At 40.3% G+C, this 20,774-nt stretch overlaps 1 protein-coding gene across 1 annotated transcript; it reads left to right on the top strand.

The window, feature by feature from the left end:
- Nucleotides 1-13,273: 13,273 nt before the first annotated feature.
- Nucleotides 13,274-16,796, top strand: LOC143030983 (uncharacterized). The gene is made up of 2 exons (XM_076194292.1): nt 13,274-16,523; nt 16,635-16,796. The coding sequence occupies exon 1, from the start codon at nt 13,277-13,279 to the stop codon at nt 16,133-16,135; it is 2,859 nt and encodes a 952-aa protein (XP_076050407.1). The 5' UTR covers nt 13,274-13,276; the 3' UTR covers nt 16,136-16,523; nt 16,635-16,796.
- Nucleotides 16,797-20,774: the final 3,978 nt, after the last annotated feature.

Raw genomic sequence — 20,774 nt, 5'->3', positions numbered from 1 at the left:
TGTAGAGAAATACTATTGGCTTAAAAGGAAAAGACACGCCCTTAAGGTGTGTCACTTGTGTTGAAAAGTAAAAAACGATTGGACGAATAAAAAAAGTGACGTCTGAACGAAGGCGGTCTGACGTATTGGAGAGAAGCTGAAAGGGGGCATTCTCTGCGTGTAGTCCGTTAGTTTAACAAGCAAGAAATTCACCACTCTTTTATTAACCCAAAGGTCGAGAGAACTAGGCATGGGGCCTAATGAAATTGGAAACTAGTGAGACTAAAGGAAATACAAGGCATAGGGCCTACTGCATAAGAAGAACTTGAAAATTTAGTGAAACTCACGTAACGAAGGCAAGGGGCCTCGAGACGAGTGGAATTACAAGTCAAATATAAGTGTAATGGTCGAGGACCGACAGTGGTGGTGACAGTGGTGACAAGGGTGGTGAAATAATCTACAAGTTTCCATGCCAGGAGAGCCGCCGTGACGGCTCTATCTCTTACGTTGGTAGAACCTCCACTACGCTTAGAAGACGCCTCCAGTACCACCGAAACCAAGGATCCATTTTTTAGCACTTCATTGACCACCACGACAGGAACCCCCCCTCCCTCCCATAATAAACTCCTCGAAAACACCAATATCCTCTAAAGAGAAGCGTCTTTTATAAGATTGCAAATTGCTGAAGCTACGTCTATGTAATCCCAGCATCCCACCATCAATGTCCAGCAAGCTGCAGACTTCATTCTCCCTTGAGCCACGCCCTTGGGACCACCATGCCCTTCGGCGTCATCGGGAGCACGATGCCCTTGAACCCCCTCGGAAGCATCGCGCCCCTCAGCGGTCCCAGGAACACTATGCACTTCAGCCTAACCAACGACACCTTCCTGCCTGTAAGACCAAGAACTAGGGGCCAAGCCCACAGCTTCCACCGCTCACTCTGGATCACCAGTAAGACCCAGCTTGGATTGTGATTAGGCTATGTAAAAGGTACACTCTAAAAATAGTTTAAGTTTATGCACCAACTTCACAGAGTACAGACGATGAAATTGAATCCTTCTATGATGATTTAAGTCAAGTAATGGATTAAGAAAAAACTAAGTACACGTTGGTAATAGGCGACTTCAATGCTAAAGTTGGAATGAAGATGGGAGACGAGTCGTGCATTGGGAGGTTTGGAGTAGGTGAAAGAAATGATAGAGGCGAGATGTTAGTCAATTTTGCAGAGAACTACAACATGAGGATAATGAACACTTTCTTCCAAGATTGCGTAGGTCGTAAATGGACCTGGAGAAGTCCAAATGGAACAACAATGAACGAAGTAGATTTCATATTAGGAGATGAGAGCAAGAGCGTTAGCAATGTTACGGTCATAAATAAAGTCAACATAGGTAGTGATCATAGAATGGTAGGTTGCACAGCTAAATTCAATTTCAGAGCAGAGAGAAAGAAAATAGTTTTAAAAAAGAAAATCAGCCTAGCAAAGGTCAAGGATAATAGGAGGGAATTTCAGTTAGAAATTAAAAATAAATTCAAAACTCTAAGAACTAACGAGGACACAGTCGAGGATATGAATTTGAATTTAGTGAATATCATTAGGGAATCGGTAGAAAAAGTAGGAAGTACAAAAAGCATTAGAGAAAACAAATAATCCGAAGCTACAAATGACCTCATTAAAAGAAGAAGGACCATGCAGATTAAAAGTAGGAAAGACGAAATAGAAAGAGTAGAACTAAACAAGCTTATCAACAAAAGGCAGAGATCAGAGAAAAGAAAGAAAAATATGGATGAAATAGAGAAAACTATTCGGAAAGGAAAAGGTATTAAAGGGCTGAGCGCAGACATGCTTTAGGAAGACAGCAAATGATATGTTTGAAAGATAGAAATGGAGAAATCATTAAGTGCAGAGACAGAATGGTAAAAAGAGTAGAGGAATTTTACCAAGAGCTTTACTCGTCGAAGACAGTAGTTGAGTCAGTGAATTCATCTGTAGACGTTAGTAGTGTACCAGAGATTACAAAGGAAGAAGTAGAATTTGCTCTAAAAATATGAAACGAGGAAAAGCACCTGGGGAAGATGGTATATCGATAGATTTATCGAAAGACGCAGGGAAAGAAGTTCATATTACGTTAGCTCAGTTGTACACCCAGTGCTTACGCCAAGAAAGCGTTCCTGATCATGGTGCAATGCCTTAGTGATTTTGCTTCATAAAAAAGGAGACCAGAGGGACCTTAGTAAATATAGACCGATTAGCTTACCATCAAATGTATATTTAAGTCTTCTCCAAGATCCTTACAAATAGACTGAGTCAATTTTTTTCTTAGATGGAAACCAACCGAGAGAACAAGCAGGTTTTAGGAGCGGATACTCGACTCTAAACCATTTGCAGGCGATTAACCAATTAATCGAGAAAACAACAGAATACAATATACCTCTGTGTTTAGCTTTTGTAGATAACGAGAAGGCCTTTGACTCGGTAGAACAAATAGCAATACTAAACTCGCTACGCAATCACGGTACAAACGAACAGATCGTAAGGGTTTTTAGAAAAGATTTATGCAAATGATACCGCTATAATACGATTACATAAAGATTAAAAAAATCTAGATCAAAAAAGGAGTACGGCAAGGCGATGCTATTTCATCCAAATTATTTACAGCTTGCTTGGAAGATATTTTCAGAAGGTTGAGTTGGAAAGAGAAAGGTTTGAAGATTAATGGCGAATATTTGAACCACCTAAGATTTGCCAATGACATTATTTTTTATTTCAGAAAGAGCAGAAGATTTGCAAGAGATGCTGAGTGATCTAAACAAGGAAAGTCTCAAAGTAGGTTTAAAGGTGAATAAGACCAAAACCAAAGTAATGTTCAACACGAAAGTTCAAAGTAAAGAGGTTGTAACTGATGGTGAGTGTCTTGAAGAAGTTAAGGAGTATAATTATTTAGGCCAGGCGGTGAAAGTGACAAAAGATCCTGATAATGAAATAAAAATGCGTATTACAATTGGTTGGAAATTGTTTGGTAAGTATAATAAAATCTTGAGAGACTCTCTACCTTTATGTTTGAAACGTAAAGCTCACAATCAATGTATTCTGCCAGCAATAATCTACGGGTGTGAGACTTGGAAACTGACGAAGGCAATGGAAACAAAGCTAAGGACTGTACAGAGGAGAGGGGAGAGATCAATGATAGGAATAATGCTGAGAGACCAAAGGAGAGTAAGTTGGATGAGAGAGCAGACTAGAGTGAAAGATATTGTGGAGGTGGTGAAAGAGAGGAAGTGGAATTGGGCAGGTAAGTTAGTGCGAACGACTGACGAGTGATGGAGCAAGTGTGTTACTGAGTGGACGCCGCGAGATAGGAAGCGTGGAAGAGGCAGGCCAGACAGGAGATGGAGAGACGAGATTGAGAAGTTTGCAGGAGTGACATAGCAGAGATTGGAGCGGTCATGTGAATCACGGAATGCTATGAAGGAGGCCTTTGTTCAGCAGTGGACTCAGAATGGTTGACTTGATTTGATTTGATTATACGGGAAGGGAGCTATGCTCGTGGTGACACGTCTTTGTATCTTTCAGCCTCAATTCTTTTTTCTTAGAATCTTGAATAGTGTCAGCACACACACTGTTACTTTATCTAATTTATTCCAGGTATCTAGTACTCTATGTGGGAAGTTATCCCTTTTCAGATCTCTTCTATAGTTATCCTCTTTGAGTTTCTTTTCGTGTCCTCTTGTTTTTCCATTGTCCCATTTTTGATAAATCATCCCTATCTAGGATTTTCATTACTTTCATGATTCTATAGGTAGTCAGTAGATCTCCCTTTTCTCTTCTTTGCTCCAGGGTTGGTAGTTCCAATTTGACCAATCTTTGTTCGTATGTTAATTTGGAGAGAGTTGATGCGATATGTGGAAGCCGCACATGTCGCCACCAGGGAAAATAACAATGACAGAGACGGATTTAGATTCCTGTCAAAAACAGCAAGTGTCTTAATAATTAGATCATTAGCCGAAGACAAGACCTGACACATCCACTCACAGCTGGCCGGGTTCCCCCTCACTACGAGCATAAGACTTGTGATCCTTTGTAATGTAACATGTCCTCTGAAGAAGACCAAGTTGGTCGAAACGTTAGGGCAATAAACTCTATTCCCAACATAGAGACAGTGCTGAATGACTTAATGTATGACATTAGAAACTGGATGAAACTCAAAAAACAACTAAAACTTAATGAAAACAAGACAGAGTGCCTGATAGTTGGGAAAGAAATTGATTTGGTAAAGCTAAACATTCCAAGGTAGCACATAAATGGTGTCTCGATGACTGTGGGAGACAATATTAAGACTCTGGAAGTGACCATAGGCAGAAATGTAAATCTCGTGAGTCAGGTGCATCATGTGGTTAGAATTGCTAGTTATTACCTGAGGAACATAACCTTTTTAACCCTTCTTAGGTAAAGTGGGGTCAGACAGACCCCATACTTTTTTGTTTTTTACTTTTGATATACTAATATATTACATATAGATATGTACTCCCATATACCTTCTTGATCAGTGGAGTAGTTTAATGGGGTGATAGGGTCATTCTTGAATCTTGTTCTATATAAGCTTTATAGAGCTTTTGAGCCCGTCTGACCCCACTTTACCTGAGGTGTGAGTAGCGTGGGGTCTGTCAGACCCCACTTTACCTGAGGTGTGAGTAGCGTGGGGTTTGTCAGACCCCATTTTACCTGAGGTTTGTTCATGTCATATAGATGTTTTATCATTTATATTTATGGGTAAATAATAATTTCTTCTTTTTTATCAACAGAAAAACATACATCCGAGTTTGATTTAATTTATTTAATTTATTTATTTTATTTATTTAACTTATTTATTTAATTTATTTAATTTATTTATCTAATTTATTCTATTTTCCCTCTTTTGATCACATTAATTTTTATCACAATGTTTAATTTCTGTTCTGGTAATGTGAGTTTCTTTTCATATCATGGTCACACTATACTCATATTATCATAAAACATGACATTCCGCCACATTTTATTTGATTGATTTATCCTTCCCCTCTTTTGTTCAAATTTAATTTGTATCACATATTTTGTATCACATATAAATGCTTAATATTTTCTGTTCTGTTAATATGTTTCTTCTCGCCACATTTTAGGACACCTCAGTCACTCTATTCTCACACATACAGCTGTAATTTATTCCATCCTTCACCTCTTTTTGTTCAAATTTAATTTGTGTCACATATTTTGTATCACATATAAGTGTTTGATATTTTCTGTTCTGTTAATAGTATGTTTCTTCTCACACTATTCTCATATCATCATAAGATGTGATATGTCGCCACATTTTAGGACACCTCAGCCACTCTATTCCCACACATGCATTCGAGTTTGATTTGATTTATTCAATTGATTTATTTGATTTATTCCATTTTCCCTCTTTTGATTACATTAACTTTTATCACAATATTTAATTTCTTTTCATATCATGGTCACGCTATACTCATATTATCATAAAACATGACATTCCGCCACATTTTATTTGATTAATTTATCCTTCCCTCTTTTGTTCAAATTTAATTTGTATCACATATTTTGTATCACATATAAATGCTTAATATTTTCTGTTCTGTTAATATGTTTCTTCTCACAACGAGATCACACTATTCTCATATTATAATAAAATGTGACATCTCGCCACATTTTAGGACACCTCAGCCACTCTATTCCCACACATACTGCTGTAATTTATTCCATCCTTCCCCTCTTTTTGTTCAAATTTAATTTGTATCACATATTTTGTATCACATGTAAATGTTTAATATTTTCTGTTATGTTAATAATATGTTTCTTCTCACACTATTCTCATATCATAAAATGTGACATCTCGCCACATTTTAGGACACCTCAGCCACTGTATTCCCACACATACATCCGAGTTTGATTTAATTTATTCAATTTATTTATTTAATTTATCCCATTTTCCCTCTTTTGATCACATTAACTTTTATCACAATGTTTAATTTCTTTTCATATCATGGTCACGCTATACTCATATTATCATAAAACATGACATTCTGCCATATTTTATTTGATTAATTTATCCTTCCCTCTTTTGTTCAAATTTAATTTGTATCACATATTTTGTATCACACATAAATACTTAATATTTTCTGTTCTGTTAATATGTTTCTTCTCACAACAAGATCACACTATTCTCATATCATCATAAAATGTGACATCTCGCCACCATTCAACCCCATCTGCGATGACTGCAATTAGGTTCTTCAGTATCACAAATTCCACTTTCAGTATATCCAATAAAATATGTTCTTCATTATCACTAGCATTATGTATGAATTACTCGACTCATGTCCTCTCAAGAAAACTCAAAACCCTCTGAGACCACAAACTTCCGTCAACGAAGGATGGGGTTTTGCTGAGTCAGGATAGGAGTGCTTAGAGCCATAAAAACTTATGAATGATAAACTTAGATACCATTAAAAACTTGTAGATTGTTTGCTGGACCTAGTATCAACCTTCCCTAAAAATTTCATTAAAACCAGTCCATAATTTTCGCGTAAAATTGGTCAAAGTCAAAATAATTACCTCGGTTTTTTTCAGAATTCATGGTTTATGAAACACATTTATTATTCATTTGTTGTAGCTCTGCTTTTCCTTAAAGGTAGTTGGGACATTGGTCTCTACAAAATGATGATGACCAACGACTTCATGTTTCATGTTTTCAGTCAAGCACCCTCTGAAGTCAGCAATATCTTATTTCTCATAATTTTTTTTTGTAATTTTCATTAAAATATATGTCTAACAATTATAGTCACTTTTAAGCATGTAAATGAAAGAATATAAGTTGAAGTACATATGTTTTGATTTCTATGTCAATAAATGCAGTAAAAGTATTTTTTTTTTGGGGGGGGGGGTCTGTCAGACCCCGCTTTACCTAAATCGTTTGTCAAAAAGACCTTTACCTGTTAAGGGTTTAGGAAATATCTTGTTAAAGAAACTGTCAAAATGCTTGTTCATAACTACATGATAAGTAGACTTGATTATTGCAACTCGCTGTATTATGGACTGCCTAACCACTTATTGAGGAAACTACATTTAGTTATGAACAGAGCTGCGAGGATAATAGTGGGTTTAAAGAGGCGTGAGAGAATAACTCCCGTACTGATAAGCTTACATTGGTTGCCTATTAAGGCGAGGATCATTTATAAAATATGCACGCTAGTATATCAAGCGATTAAATTTGGAAAACCAGTCTACCTCAGAGAATTGCTTAGTGACTTCAGTACAGCTTCCGACTTGACGTTAAGGCATAATGTTCAATTAGACAGGCTAAATGAGCTAAGATTCAACACCGAAATGGGTGGTAAAGCCTTTGTGAATAGTGCTCCAAGGTTATATAATAAATTACCCGAATGTGTAAGGATATCCGAGAACTACATAACCTTCAAGAAGGAACTAAAGGCATATTTGTTCACTAAGTGCTATGACACGCACAGCATGTCAATGAGGACGGATTTTGGTTGCTAGTATAATCGTTTTCAGCTGAGCAGAGCGTCATGCAAGACGGAGCTCAGCGTCGAATCGTCACATTGTAACCGTTGGATAGGTTGTGTAACCGTTGGTTAGGTTAGTGTAACCGTTAAATAGGTTGTGTAACCGTTAAATAGGTTTGTTGGTTACGTAAGGGGGACTTAATGCGGGCGAGATAAACTCCAAAACGGGAGTTTTCTACTTTTAATTAACAATTGAGGCAAATCTGGTTTGCAAATATGATAAGGTACAAATGGGCCCTGTGGGCAGATTACAATAAGTGCCAGGCCTTGACCTAGGGCACAATAGGCTGGCAGCCTACTCGGTCTACCCAGCTCTGACGACTGGCTTGTAGGCTCGTGACCTACCCAGCCTCTCCTCCCTACGTGACATGGGTGTTAAAGGTTATATAGGTTGTTAGTAGGTTACTGTAAGCAAAGGCGTTAGTCTCGCTATTCTATGCATTAGGGTCAGTTTATATATGAGGGTTAGTCCTATAGTTAGTGGATGTTGTTAGGTATATTATATCTATGTTAGTTTATGCGTAATATAATAGGGCAGTTATAATAAAAGGACTTTTGATAAGTTAGTCTGGTGACATTGGGTATCTATCTTGTTTGTCATGAAATATGCTGCGTTAGGGGTATGTTGTGGAAAATGCAAGGTTAGCAAGAAGGGGAGTCTCGCTATGTTGCAAGCCTGTGGATCACGTGCGTGGTGGGTGATGGTTACAACATCAAGTATCATCAAGTCGATGAATGGAATAAACTTAGTAACCATGTAGTAAGCGCTGAAACTATCAGTTGTTTTAAAAAACGATTAGACAACTTTATGGATGGGGATGACAGGTGGTGATGGATACGGAGCTGCCTAGAGTAGGCCTTATGGTCTCCTGCAATCTCCTTTATTCTTATGTTCTTATAACTACAAAATAATGTCGTAACACATTCGTAAAATTCAACAAGAACCCACTGTGTTGGATAAGAAGAAATGAAATAGATGATATCCATATATTTCGATCACGAACTGTGATCCACTTCTGTATTCCACTGAAAAGGATCACAGTCCGTGATCGAAATATATGGATATCATCTATTTCATTTCTTCTTATCCAACACAGTGGATTCTTTGTGCCGTTACGAGAGGTAACGGGGCTTTTTTATATGTCCGTGTATCCCCATGTTTACATATTTTTTTGTCGTAAGGCTCGTTTCCCCTCGGAAGAGGTTTCCAAGTTTGTTTTTCGTCATGTTTAATTTAAGTATGCTGCGAGCAGAAGCTTCGTCTGCTTAAGAATACTATCATTGTAAGTTGTCTGCAAGCTGTGCTGCAAGATAGCATCTCATTATTTGTACGATGTTCACTTAAAGAATTAGACTTAAGAAGGTGTGTAAGAACCGGTTACTGTGGGTCACCTCTAGGCGCCAGTCTTGGTCCGATCTAGAAAGATGTACACACCCCACGCCTAAGCAAACCATGTAAGTCTTAAAACTCTTTGTATTTGAGGTTTAGAGTATTCTAGTGCATCCTTTGTGATACCCTCTTCTTGGGTAGCCTTTAGCCTATAGTAATTATAGTACTTTTTACAGTTTTTCATCAAAACCAACGTATTATCGAACGATGGATCAGATCTGCATTAAATACGCATCAAATATCCCCGTGATTCTATAACCTTCAGTCCCAAGTCTGTCTACGTCACGGACGCTATGATGTTGAATACCTATTTCATCTCCGGAGTCCCAGTCGATTCCGGCACAATGAAAAAATGGTTCGATAGAAACGAACAGATGAAGAAAGCATAGGAATGAGGTGTCGGCCAGACCACGCCCTGCACGCCGTTGCCACGTCTAGATTCCCCTCGTCGTCACCACATGAACTTGATGTGTCGCCTTCCTGGCATAAGTGCATGTGTGTGCTTGGGTGTAGTGTAGCGCAAGCCAAAGTGTAGTGATCGTATCGGCGCGCGAGTGTGATGTGGCAGTCTTAGTGATCGTATCGGCGCGCGAGTGTGATGTGGCAGTCTTAGTGATCGTATCGGCGCGCGAGTGTGATGTGGCAACAACGTATGGTTGCCAAGCCCCAACAGTGTTTACATAACACCTCGTCGCAGAGCATGTGTTTTTCCTTTGAAGGCAAGCTACCTTGCCTAAATCCTGTCATATGTTAATATAAGCATGCGACTAATGTGCATTTTTAGATTGAACCAAATGTAGGGTTTAATCTGTTGTTGTCTACCTCAATAGTCGTATAGTTAGGAGTGTGGTAACGTACTCCGTGGTTTTCGATTAAGTTCGAGTTTTCCTTGTCTTCTTTATCATATTACTGTCTTGTCTCTCACTGTTTCTCTCACTTGGCAATATGTCTTCCAACCACAGTATAGATGAAGGACCCGTCTCTGGTAGGGTCAGAGTCCTCACGGCTGAAGGGCAAGAGGCTTTTCAGAGAGCGTCTGATCAGCATGAAGAGAGGGTAAAGGCGAGTAGAGAAGGAGTACAAGCCTTATTGGAAGAACCGAATCATGGTCCTTGGTTGTATGAGGCCCACGCTGTGTACCAGGATACTGTAAAAAGGTACCTGGAATTCTTAATGCGTGAACGTACTCCAGAAAGTCTGGCTCGTGCTGAATCAGTGAAGCACGAAGACAGGGATTTTCAGGCATCTTTTCGTCAGGTAATCAGTAACTATGCTTCCTCTTCCTCAGTTGAAGTCACGGAAGAGGAACACCACACTGAACCGTTTTTACAAGATGACCCGAAGTCCAGTCAAGTTCCTTTATCCCTCGTCGACCACTCTGAGCGTTGTATGCCCCCTTCCATGAAGGGCAGTTCAAGAAGGTCGGTTAGGTCAGGTCGTTCCAGTAGCACCAGTGTTAGTGTTGCAAGGAAGCAACGAGCCAAGGTGGAGACCGCTCGTATCAGAGTTAAGTTTGCCGAACAGGAGGGTCAGCTTATGAAAGAGCAGGCTGAAATGCAGGCCAAGTTCAAACTTATGACACAGCAAAAGGAGTTGGAAGAAGCCGAAGCCGAACTTAGGCACTTAGGACCCGACGATGATTGGGAAACATGCAGTGACTGGGACCAATTAAAAGGTACAGTCGCTACCCGCACCCAACTATATGTGGAGCAACAGGGTGGTATAGTCGATGTTTCCGCTAGTCAGAAGGATCTGGTAGGCTTGAATCCTGAAAGCCCTGTTTTCAAGCCCTGTTCTGATTTCAGAGTTAACTCACAGCCTGCTAACAATGTTCCATTCAGTTTTGAACCTCGTATCGAAAAGGTAAAGGTGAGGTCTCTGCAACCTGCGCAGCAACCTGTTGCTAACCATGTTTCTTATGTGTCACCACCTGTAGTAAAACCTCCTCGTAGTGCATCTCCTAGATTGGGGACAACCTCCAATTCTGCCGATTTGAGCAAGTTCTTCTTGCGGAAGGATTTACTTCTTAGCAGGCTGTCTACGTTTGATGATACTGCGGAAGACTATGCTGTTTGGAAAGAGAGTTTCAAGGAAGTCGTGCAAGAGTTAGGCACCTCATGTAAGGAGGAAATAGACCTGTTAGTTAAGTACCTAGGTCCTGAGTCTAAAGAATGGGCCCGTACAACCAGAAACTCAAATGCCAAGAATCCAAACCTGGCGTGCAGTAGAATTTGGGAGCGCTTGGATGACAGGTTTGCTGCCCCTTCGATCATTGAGACTTCAATTAAAAAGAAGCTCGCCAACTTCTCTAGGATTTCACCTAGAGACACCTTAAGGTTATACGACCTGTGTGACATTCTGTACCAGATAGAAGCCTTGAAGGCTAACCCTGTATACAGTACACTGTTTGCATATTATGACGCCTCGTCAGGCATCAATCCCATTGTCGCAAAACTTCCACCCTGTATACAGAGAGCGTGGACTGGCAGAGCCATGAACTACAAGACTGCTCACGGTGTGCCGTACCCACCTTTCTCCTTCTTCACTGAGTTTGTGAAGGAGATGGCAAGGGTCGAGAATGATCCATGTTTCTCTTATCAAAGCCTTGGAGCCGATGGTTTTGTGAAACCAGAGAAGCCACCTCCCTCTAAGTTTCCTCAAGTACGTGTGAAGAAGACTGACACCATGTTGTCCAGTGGCAGTAAGTCGACCATGGGCGCTGACAGGTCTGTTGGCGCCGCTAGTCCTACCGAGCAAAGAAAGGCAGAAAAGGGAGATTTTTGCGTCTACCATGATGCCTACGTACACCATTTGGATTTCTGCAGGGCTTTTCGCACCATGTCAGTGAGCGAGAGGAAGGTTTTCTTAAACGATAAAGGAGTGTGCAACAGATGTTGCAAAGGTAACCATCCTCCTTCCAGCTGCAAAGAGAGAACTTTCTGCAAACTCTGTAAGGCCCATACTCATGTGACTGCCTTACATCACGATGAACCCAGGTCGAAGAGGAGTTCGACTCAAGCGGTTACACAGCATGGAAGGGAGGTTGCTCAAGATAAAACACCTCGCTCCCCTGTAGTCAATCAAGTGCCGCTTCCAAATGTTCTTACCCCCATAGTAAAGACTCAGGGAGGGGAGGATGCTGCGGTCAATTCCAAATGTACCTTGATATGCAGTAACCCCACCTCCATGAGTAAGTCCTGCGCCAAGACCTTCTTGGTAAAGGTCTATCCTGAAAGTAAGCCAGAGCTCGGAGTGTGGTGTTATGCCATCCTAGACGATCAGTGCAATTGCTCTTTAGCAAGGTCTGAGTTTTTCGATTTGTTTGACAAGCTGAGCAAACGGGTTTCATATCGTCTAGCTACCTGTGCAGGTGTAACGGGCGCTTCTGGGCGCACCACCAAAAATTACACCATCGTGTCTTGGCATAACTCACAAGAGGTGCATATCCCTCAGTTAGTGGAATGCGACAGCATTCCCAGTGTAAGAGAAGAGATACCCACCCCCGCCATAGCTCGTGGTTATCCCCATCTGTCCGATCTGGCCGAATGTATTCCACCTCTGGTTCCTGAAGCTGAGATTCTACTCATCATTGGTCGAGATGTGCCTTCAGCTCATTACATTTTTGACCAGAGAATTGGACCTGTCAATGCCCCTCTAGCTCAACAGACCAGTCTGGGTTGGGCAATCATTGGGGAAGTGTGTCTCCATGGCACTTGTAGGCCTCCTGTCATTAGCAGTTTCAAAACATCCTTTGTACATGATAGACGTCCCTCTATAGTCGCACCATGTGGTAACCAGATTCATGTTTCTGAAGTAAAGGATGATTTGTTCAAGGTAACCAAAGATGATGACAAGGCCGCCCTGTCGATTGAAGACAGGAAGTTCTTGGATGTTATGAACTCAGAGTTCCGCAAGGATCAAAGTGGTCATTGGGTCGCGCCACTGCCTTTCCGTCCCAATGTTGTAGCCACCAGTAATAATAGAGACTTTGTGTGGCACCGCACACTGTCTCTCCATCGTAGCCTCGGCACAAAGCCGGAAAAACGTCAGCATATGATGGCCTTCATGCAAAAGATGTTAGATCGTGGGCATGCTGAGGTTGCACCACCATTGAAGTCTGATCAGAAGTGCTGGTATCTTCCATTGTTTGGGGTGTACCACCCTAAGAAACCTGACAAGATCAGGGTTGTGTTCGACTCTTCTGCCAAATCCAGAGAGTTCTCCCTAAATGATATGCTGATGTCAGGTCCTGATATGACAAACAGTATTCTCGGGATTCTTCTACGTTTCCGTCAGGAAGCTGTAGCAGTGGCAGCTGACGTAGAACAGATGTTCTACAATTTCAAAGTGAAGACTGAGCAAAGAGATTATCTCAGATTCTTCTGGTACAAGAATAATGACCCTGATGAAAGGTTGATTGAGTATAGAATGACTGTTCACGTTTTTGGGAACACGCCATCTCCCGCCATTGCCACCTATGGCTTGCGTAAGTCTGTAGAAGATGCCTCTCCTGAAGTTCGCTATTTCATAGAGAACAATTTCTACGTGGATGATGGGTTAGCATCTCTGCCAGATGCGGAGACTGCTTACAAGTTAATCCAAGACTCTAAGTCAGCACTTCAAGAAGGAGGACGCCTGCGCTTGCACAAGATCACTTCCAACAGTAAGGAAGTGCTGGAAAAGTTTGCCACCAGTGAGCTGGCTGATAACCTTCAGGAGCTGAACCTAACTTCTGACTCTATGCCTATGCAGTCTAGCCTGGGCCTCTTATGGGACATCCAAAGAGACGTTTTCGTCTATAAGTTCATGGATTCAGACAAGCCTTCGACAAAAAGAGGGATACTGTCTGTTGTAAATAGTCTGTTTGACCCCATGGGATTCTTAGCTCCAGTAATAATAGTGGGAAAACTACTCCTAAGAGAGATAACCAATCTAAAGTGTGGTTGGGATGAACCCATACCAGCTAAGACCCATACCAAATGGTCCAGATGGCTAACGTCCTTAAGGGACCTCAAGGATATAAGCATCAATCGTCAGTTTGCTAGTATTTCTTTGTCTCAAGCTCACAGGATAGAGCTTCATACCTTTTCAGATGCTTCCAGAGTAGCAGTAGGAGCTGTATCATATCTTAAGGTTTTCAGTGATACCAAAAGCTACCAGGTGTGTTTTGTGAGGGGACAAGCTAAAGTAGCTCCCAACCATGGTCATACTATTCCCAGGTTAGAGTTGTGTGCTGCAGTGATGGCAGTTAATCTCAGCAATTCCATCTCGGATTGCTTGGACAAACCCTTAGACGCAAGGCATTTCTATTCTGACAGCATGATTGTCTTGGGCTATATTCATAATGAAAGGCGTAGATTTCAGGTCTACGTGAGTAACAGAGTAGACCACATTAGGTCGTCCACCGAACCTAACCAATGGCATTATGTACCTACAGATTGTAATCCAGCAGACCTGGCTACCCGTGGTCTTGAAATAACCAACCTAAATCAGAGTGATTGGTTGTCAGGTCCCTCAAGCTTATTTGAGGATGTTGTATCCACCAGTGGAAGTTTTCCTCTTGTAAGCCCTGAGACGGATAAAGAAGTGGAGGTATCAGACTACACAATTGAGTCTGAACCCCTTGTTAGTGCAAACAAAAGCAATGTAGAGCCTGCAATTGCGTCATTAGCTCAGAGGTTCTCTAATTTCTCCTGTTGGAGGAGACTTGTAAGAGCGGTAGCTCTCCTTAAGCATATAGCCCGTTCTTTCAAACAAGGTAACAAGTGTTGTTCAGGTTGGCATATATGCAACAAACATAAGTCACCCGATCAACTAGAAGATGCAGCTGATTTCATTGTTCAGACATACCAAAAGGATTATTTCTCGTCTGCCATGACTAAATTGCAAGGTGAAGTTTGTTTATCTCCTTCCAGTCCCATTGCATCTCTGTCTCCTTATTTAGACCAGAAGGGCCTACTTCGTGTAGGAGGCAGGTTGAGTCAAGGCAGTGATGTATTTGGTATGCTTGCAAGGCCTATTATTATTCCAAAGGAATCCCACTTAGGCTTGTTGTTGATCCGTCACTACCATGAGACAGTGCACCACCAAGGGAGAGTGATTACAGAAGGAGCCGTCCGTACAGGTGGTTTCTGGATTTTGGGAGGGAAACGTACCATTTCTAAGGTCATTTCCAAATGCGTCACCTGTAAAAGGGTAAGAGGTAAGGTGTGTGTTCAGAAGATGGGAGACTTACCCGTCGATAGACTTACTCCCAATCCGCCATTTTCCTATGTAGGAGTTGACCTTTTTGGCCCCTGGCATATAAAAACTCGGCGCACTAGAAGTTCCTTCCTCGAAAGTAAAAGATGGGGCGTTCTGTTCACCTGTCTTGTTTCCAGAGCTATCCACATAGAGACTGTAGAAGAATTGAGTACTTCTTCCTTCATTAATGCCTTAAAGAGATTCATTTGTATTCGTGGCCCAGTTAAGATGATGCGTTCTGACAGAGGCACGAACTTTGTAGGTGCTGTCAAAGCACTGAACTTGCTTGCCATTACCGATGAAGGTGGTGATGTCAATAGTTTCTTGTCAAGTCAAGGTTGCACTTGGTTGTTTAACCCTCCTCATGCTTCTCACATGGGTGGAGCATGGGAGCGTATGGTGGGGATAGTCCGCAACATCATGAATGTGATACTGACTAACCATCACCCCAAGGCATTAACACATGAGGTGTTAGTAACCTTCTTTGCAGAAGTATGTAAGATCGTGAATTCCAGACCTTTAGTTCCTGTTTCCTCGGACCCTAGTAGTCCTTTCATTTTGTCTCCGTCCATCCTTCTCACTCAGAAAACTGATATTCCTGTAACTCTTCCTGAAGAGATAGATATTAAGGCAGTATACAAATCTCAATGGAAGCATGTCCATCACCTTGCTGAGGAATTCTGGAAGAGATGGAAGAAAGAGTATCTTTCCTCTTTACAACCCAGAAGAAAGTGGGTCAATTCCTCTCCAAATGTAAAGGTGGATGATGTAGTGTTGGTAAAAAATCAAGAGTGTCCCCAAGGACAGTGGCCCTTGGGTATTGTAAACAAAGTATTCCCTGGCAAGGATGATTTAGTCAGGAAGGTCCAAGTAAGAGTTGTGGTAAACAACAAAGCCCATGAATATGTAAGACCCATTTCTGAGCTTGTGTTGCTAGGTCAATAGTTTTGGTAATTTTTCCCCCTAGAAAATTAGGAAGGGAGTGTGCCGTTACGAGAGGTAACGGGGCTTTTTTATATGTCCGTGTATCCCCATGTTTACATATTTTTTTTGTCGTAAGGCTCGTTTCCCCTCGGAAGAGGTTTCCAAGTTTGTTTTTCGTCATGTTTAATTTAAGTATGCTGCGAGCAGAAGCTTCGTCTGCTTAAGAATACTATCATTGTAAGTTGTCTGCAAGCTGTGCTGCAAGATAGCATCTCATTATTTGTACGATGTTCACTTAAAGAATTAGACTTAAGAAGGTGTGTAAGAACCGGTTACTGTGGGTCACCTCTAGGCGCCAGTCTTGGTCCGATCTAGAAAGATGTACACACCCCACGCCTAAGCAAACCATGTAAGTCTTAAAACTCTTTGTATTTGAGGTTTAGAGTATTCTAGTGCATCCTTTGTGATACCCTCTTCTTGGGTAGCCTTTAGCCTATAGTAATTATAGTACTTTTTACAGTTTTTCATCAAAACCAACGTATTATCGAACGATGGATCAGATCTGCATTAAATACGCATCAAATATCCCCGTGATTCTATAACCTTCAGTCCCAAGTCTGTCTACGTCACGGACGCTATGATGTTGAATACCTATTTCATCTCCGGAGTCCCAGTCGATTCCGGCACATTCTTGTTGAATTATGTTCTTATGTTCAATCATATCACTGGGCAAATCGATATTTCTCAGATACATCAGTCACCCCTATAATTTGATTCTTGTACGTTTTCTTTCACAGTAGATGATGAGAGAAGACGGAAATTGGAGCTACGGACAAAGGGCAACAGTGTTTGGGTTGCACTCTTTCGCCTATTGGAAGAGTTTGTTTTCGTGGCTGTGTTTTGTACAAGCTAAACAAGTGTGCCTTTGTTGAATTCGTAAGTGAAATCATATAGTGGTAAAGTAGCTTAGTGAATGTGTTGTGTGTTTACTTTTGGCATTCACTTACCGTTTGGTAGTGTAATTGGCATTCTGAACAGGGGTAAATGTGCAGGTATTTATCAAGATGTTTGCCAGTCTGGCACCTGCAATTACCTATATAGTCGGTTAGCTCATATCATTTTGAGTGTTTTTAACCCCAGATATAAGTACTGCAAACTAAAAGTGGTGTCAATAGCTGTTTAAGAAAATTGAGATGAGTGGACACCTTTATATTTACCAAGGCCAAGGGGTTAGGTTAGGTCAGGTCAGGTCAGGTCTCACTGCTGCAATTCTTAACTCTATCTCTTATCATTACGTATTTTGAAACCCATGTATAAGTATTACAAAGTAATTGTAATATTGGTAGCAATTTTTAGAAATTGAGACTGGCAAATATTTTGGTATATCTTAAAGATATTCGCTAGTCTCAAAGCTGCAAACTTTATCACTGGCTAGCTCTTATCATTGTGAGTATTGTGAGCTCAAATTAATATTAACATTGGTAGTGATTAAAAAAAAGTTAGGACTGGCAAGCATCCTTATGCTTATCAATGTGTGTATCTTATTTGCTTATGTTGTTCTTATATTCTTATTAGGGGATGGTTCTCCATTCAGTCTTCCTTGGTAGGGAAAAAAAAATCATAAAGTTCACTCAGAATTCAGTGTGCACTAATGATATTCTTGTGAGTAAATTTATTTTTTCTTGATATTCATTCCACACATCCACGCCATATCAATTAGAAGTTATTGCATTGTAATATGAGCAGTTATACCTCCCCTTATGCAGTCTTACATAGATAATGGATGTAGGTCATGTGACCTATATGTCCAGATCACTTTCAGCTTGAGTAGGTCAGGCCTCTGATTTGTGTCCTCCGTGTCCTCCCCCAATTGACTTTGACCAGGTGTGTCCACCAGTATAAAACTTTCCTCAAAATTAAATTTTGTCTCCTGGTTGACCCAAAATTGATCAAGTCTCCTTTTGCATTGTATGACAGTAGAAGCCCAATTTAAGGTCTTCTCTTTTTCCACATTAAGGGGATGGAGAGGGGGTGTCACCAATTAAGTGAGGCAGCTTTGCCATGGATGTACTGTGTCTTGCTGCATTGCTTTTGACCTAGAACAGTGGGAGGGATACAAGGATGACCTATCATCCATAATGAGCTAAGATGAGAGGGAGGGAAGAATGGTAGATTGGAGTGAAATGGCTGGGAGTGGGTGTGAGTCTTTTGACTTAGCTACTTCCTTTATAAGGGAGGAAAAAGCCCTTGGTGTGTGTGTATATATATATATATATATATATATATATATATATATATATATATATATATATATATATATAGATATGTATATACATATGTGTGTGTATTTACTTAGTTGTATTTTATGGGAAGAGAGCTATGCTCGTAGTGACCCACCTTTGTATCATTCAGCATCCAGTTTGATCTTAAATTCTTGTATAGTTTTTGCATTCACTGTTTCCTCATTCATTTTGTCCGAGATATCTACCACTCTGTGTGGGAAGCTATTCTTTTTCAGATTTCAATTATTTTCCATTGTGTCTTGTGTAGACCTTTGGCTAGAATGGTGGATCCCTTCCAGTTTGGTAGGTGTCCCATAGACACAGAGGGACACCTACCAAACTGGGAGGGATTCACTATTCTAGCCAAAGGTCTACACAAGAATCAACAGAAAATAATTGAATCCCTTTACATTGCCAACTACAAAAATACAAACAAGAGAACTGGTGACTTGAAATGGACAAAATCTACCTTGACATTAACTCTCCAAGAATGGCTTCATAGACCCCCGACTCTAAGTAGATACCTTTTTCTCACCACTTTTGCCGACCCTTTCCAGCTTTCTTCCTTTTGACAATTCTTCTTATGCCGTGCTACCATATTTTATTTCAGATGCTATCAAATCATGTATCCTCCATTATTTATACTTTGTTCCTTCACCACTTAATATTTTCATCATTATCATTATCATTATTAGCATAATTTTTCATTATTATATCACCATTATTGTTATTCTCTTCTTCTTATTATTATTGTTATTGTTGTTATCATTATTAATTTAATATGGATAATCATTATTTATTTGTATAAATATTGTTATTATTGTTATTATCATTATTGTTATTATTATTATTATTGTTATTGTTATTGTTATCATTATAATTATTATTATTATTATTATTATTTATTATTAACTCATTATTTTTGTTGTTATTATTATTATTATTTTCGTTGTTATTATTGTTATAATTTTCATTGTATTTACACTACTCTTAATATTATTGCTAGCGTTATTATTATTGTTACATTTACTTATTATTTGTTACAATGAATATGTAATGTTCACAATTTGTCACCAATTCTGGTAACATGAAGAGGTAGTGATGTCCACCTCATGTATAAAATACCCACAGCTCGTTTTTACACCATTCCGTTGAAAAAGGATACCTGCAAAACTAGTCAGGAATAAACTTAGCCTAAGACTCCTGTCTGGGGTATTGGCTGCATGTTATTATGGCAGAGTAGCATGCAGTTGATACTTTAGGCTCTATATGAGGCACCCCTACGGACCAGAGCCACATGTCATTTTGTCTGTGATAGAGGAAAATTCTGTACGTACAGAAATGATGACACTTTTATACTATGTCCCTCCGTTATGCTGTCCCCCAACCCCTTGTTACTGTCCTGTACCATTTCTCTGAATATTCACTTCCTTTTTTTGCCTACCTACCCTGTGGTGGGGGCAAAAGAATACTGCCACCAAGTATTTCCACTTGAGTCGTAAAAGGCGACAAACGATGGGACGGGGGATAGGATTAGGAGTCCTACTACCTTTAGCCCCAAAAGGGGATATTCCTAAAAAAGAAAGTAAAGGTATAAGAGGGTCTGGGAGCTTTCCAACCAGTACCCTAAAGTTTGGGTCTTTTAATGTGCATGGATGTGGTACAGATGAGAGTAAAAGGGAAGAAATAGGTAGTATGTTTGTGAGAAGAAAGATGGATGTGTTGGCATTGAGTGAAACTGGGAAGGGACATGTGGGTTTTTGTAAGTGCATATGGGCCTGGTAGTGAGAAGAGTGTAGAAGAGAGGGAGGCTTTTTGGATTGATTTAAATGAGTGCATAGAGGGTTTAGGGAGAAATGTCAATGTAGTGGTATTGGCAGACCTTAATGCTAGGGTAGGAAATGAACCAACAGATGGAGTGGTTGGAAAGTGTGGAGTTCCAAGAAAAATTGTAGTGCAGAATTGATGGTGGAGATGTGTCTTGAAAGAGAGTTGATAATACCAAATACAGTGAGGAAGAAAGTCAAGCATGACAGCACATGGGAGAGGGTGGTAGATAGAGTATTAATGGACTACTGTATACTGTATAGCGGTAACCAGGAGAATAGTAGGAATAGTTAAGGATGTACATGTTCTAAGGGGAGAGAGTGGGGAAATATCAGATAATTTTTTTGGTGGAAGGTAAGTTGAGAGTGGAGGATAGATGGAGAAAGAGGAAAAAAAATGAGAAAGAAAAGGAGGAGTACAAGAAGAAGCTGAGAGAGGAGTGGGAAGGAGTGAAGGATAGAGTAGAATTAGGAGTGGAGAAGGAATGGGGATAATTCAAGGAGGGAGTCACAAAATGTGCAAAGATGGTGTGTGGAACAAGGAGGACATGA

The sequence above is a fragment of the Oratosquilla oratoria genome, chromosome 12 (assembly GCF_046742065.1).
Source record: "Oratosquilla oratoria isolate Oo_2021 chromosome 12, ASM4674206v1, whole genome shotgun sequence".
In the NCBI taxonomy this organism is placed as follows: domain Eukaryota; kingdom Metazoa; phylum Arthropoda; class Malacostraca; order Stomatopoda; family Squillidae; genus Oratosquilla; species Oratosquilla oratoria.
The sequence above is the reverse complement of the archived record's forward strand: the minus strand, read 5'-3'. Positions and strand labels throughout refer to the sequence as shown.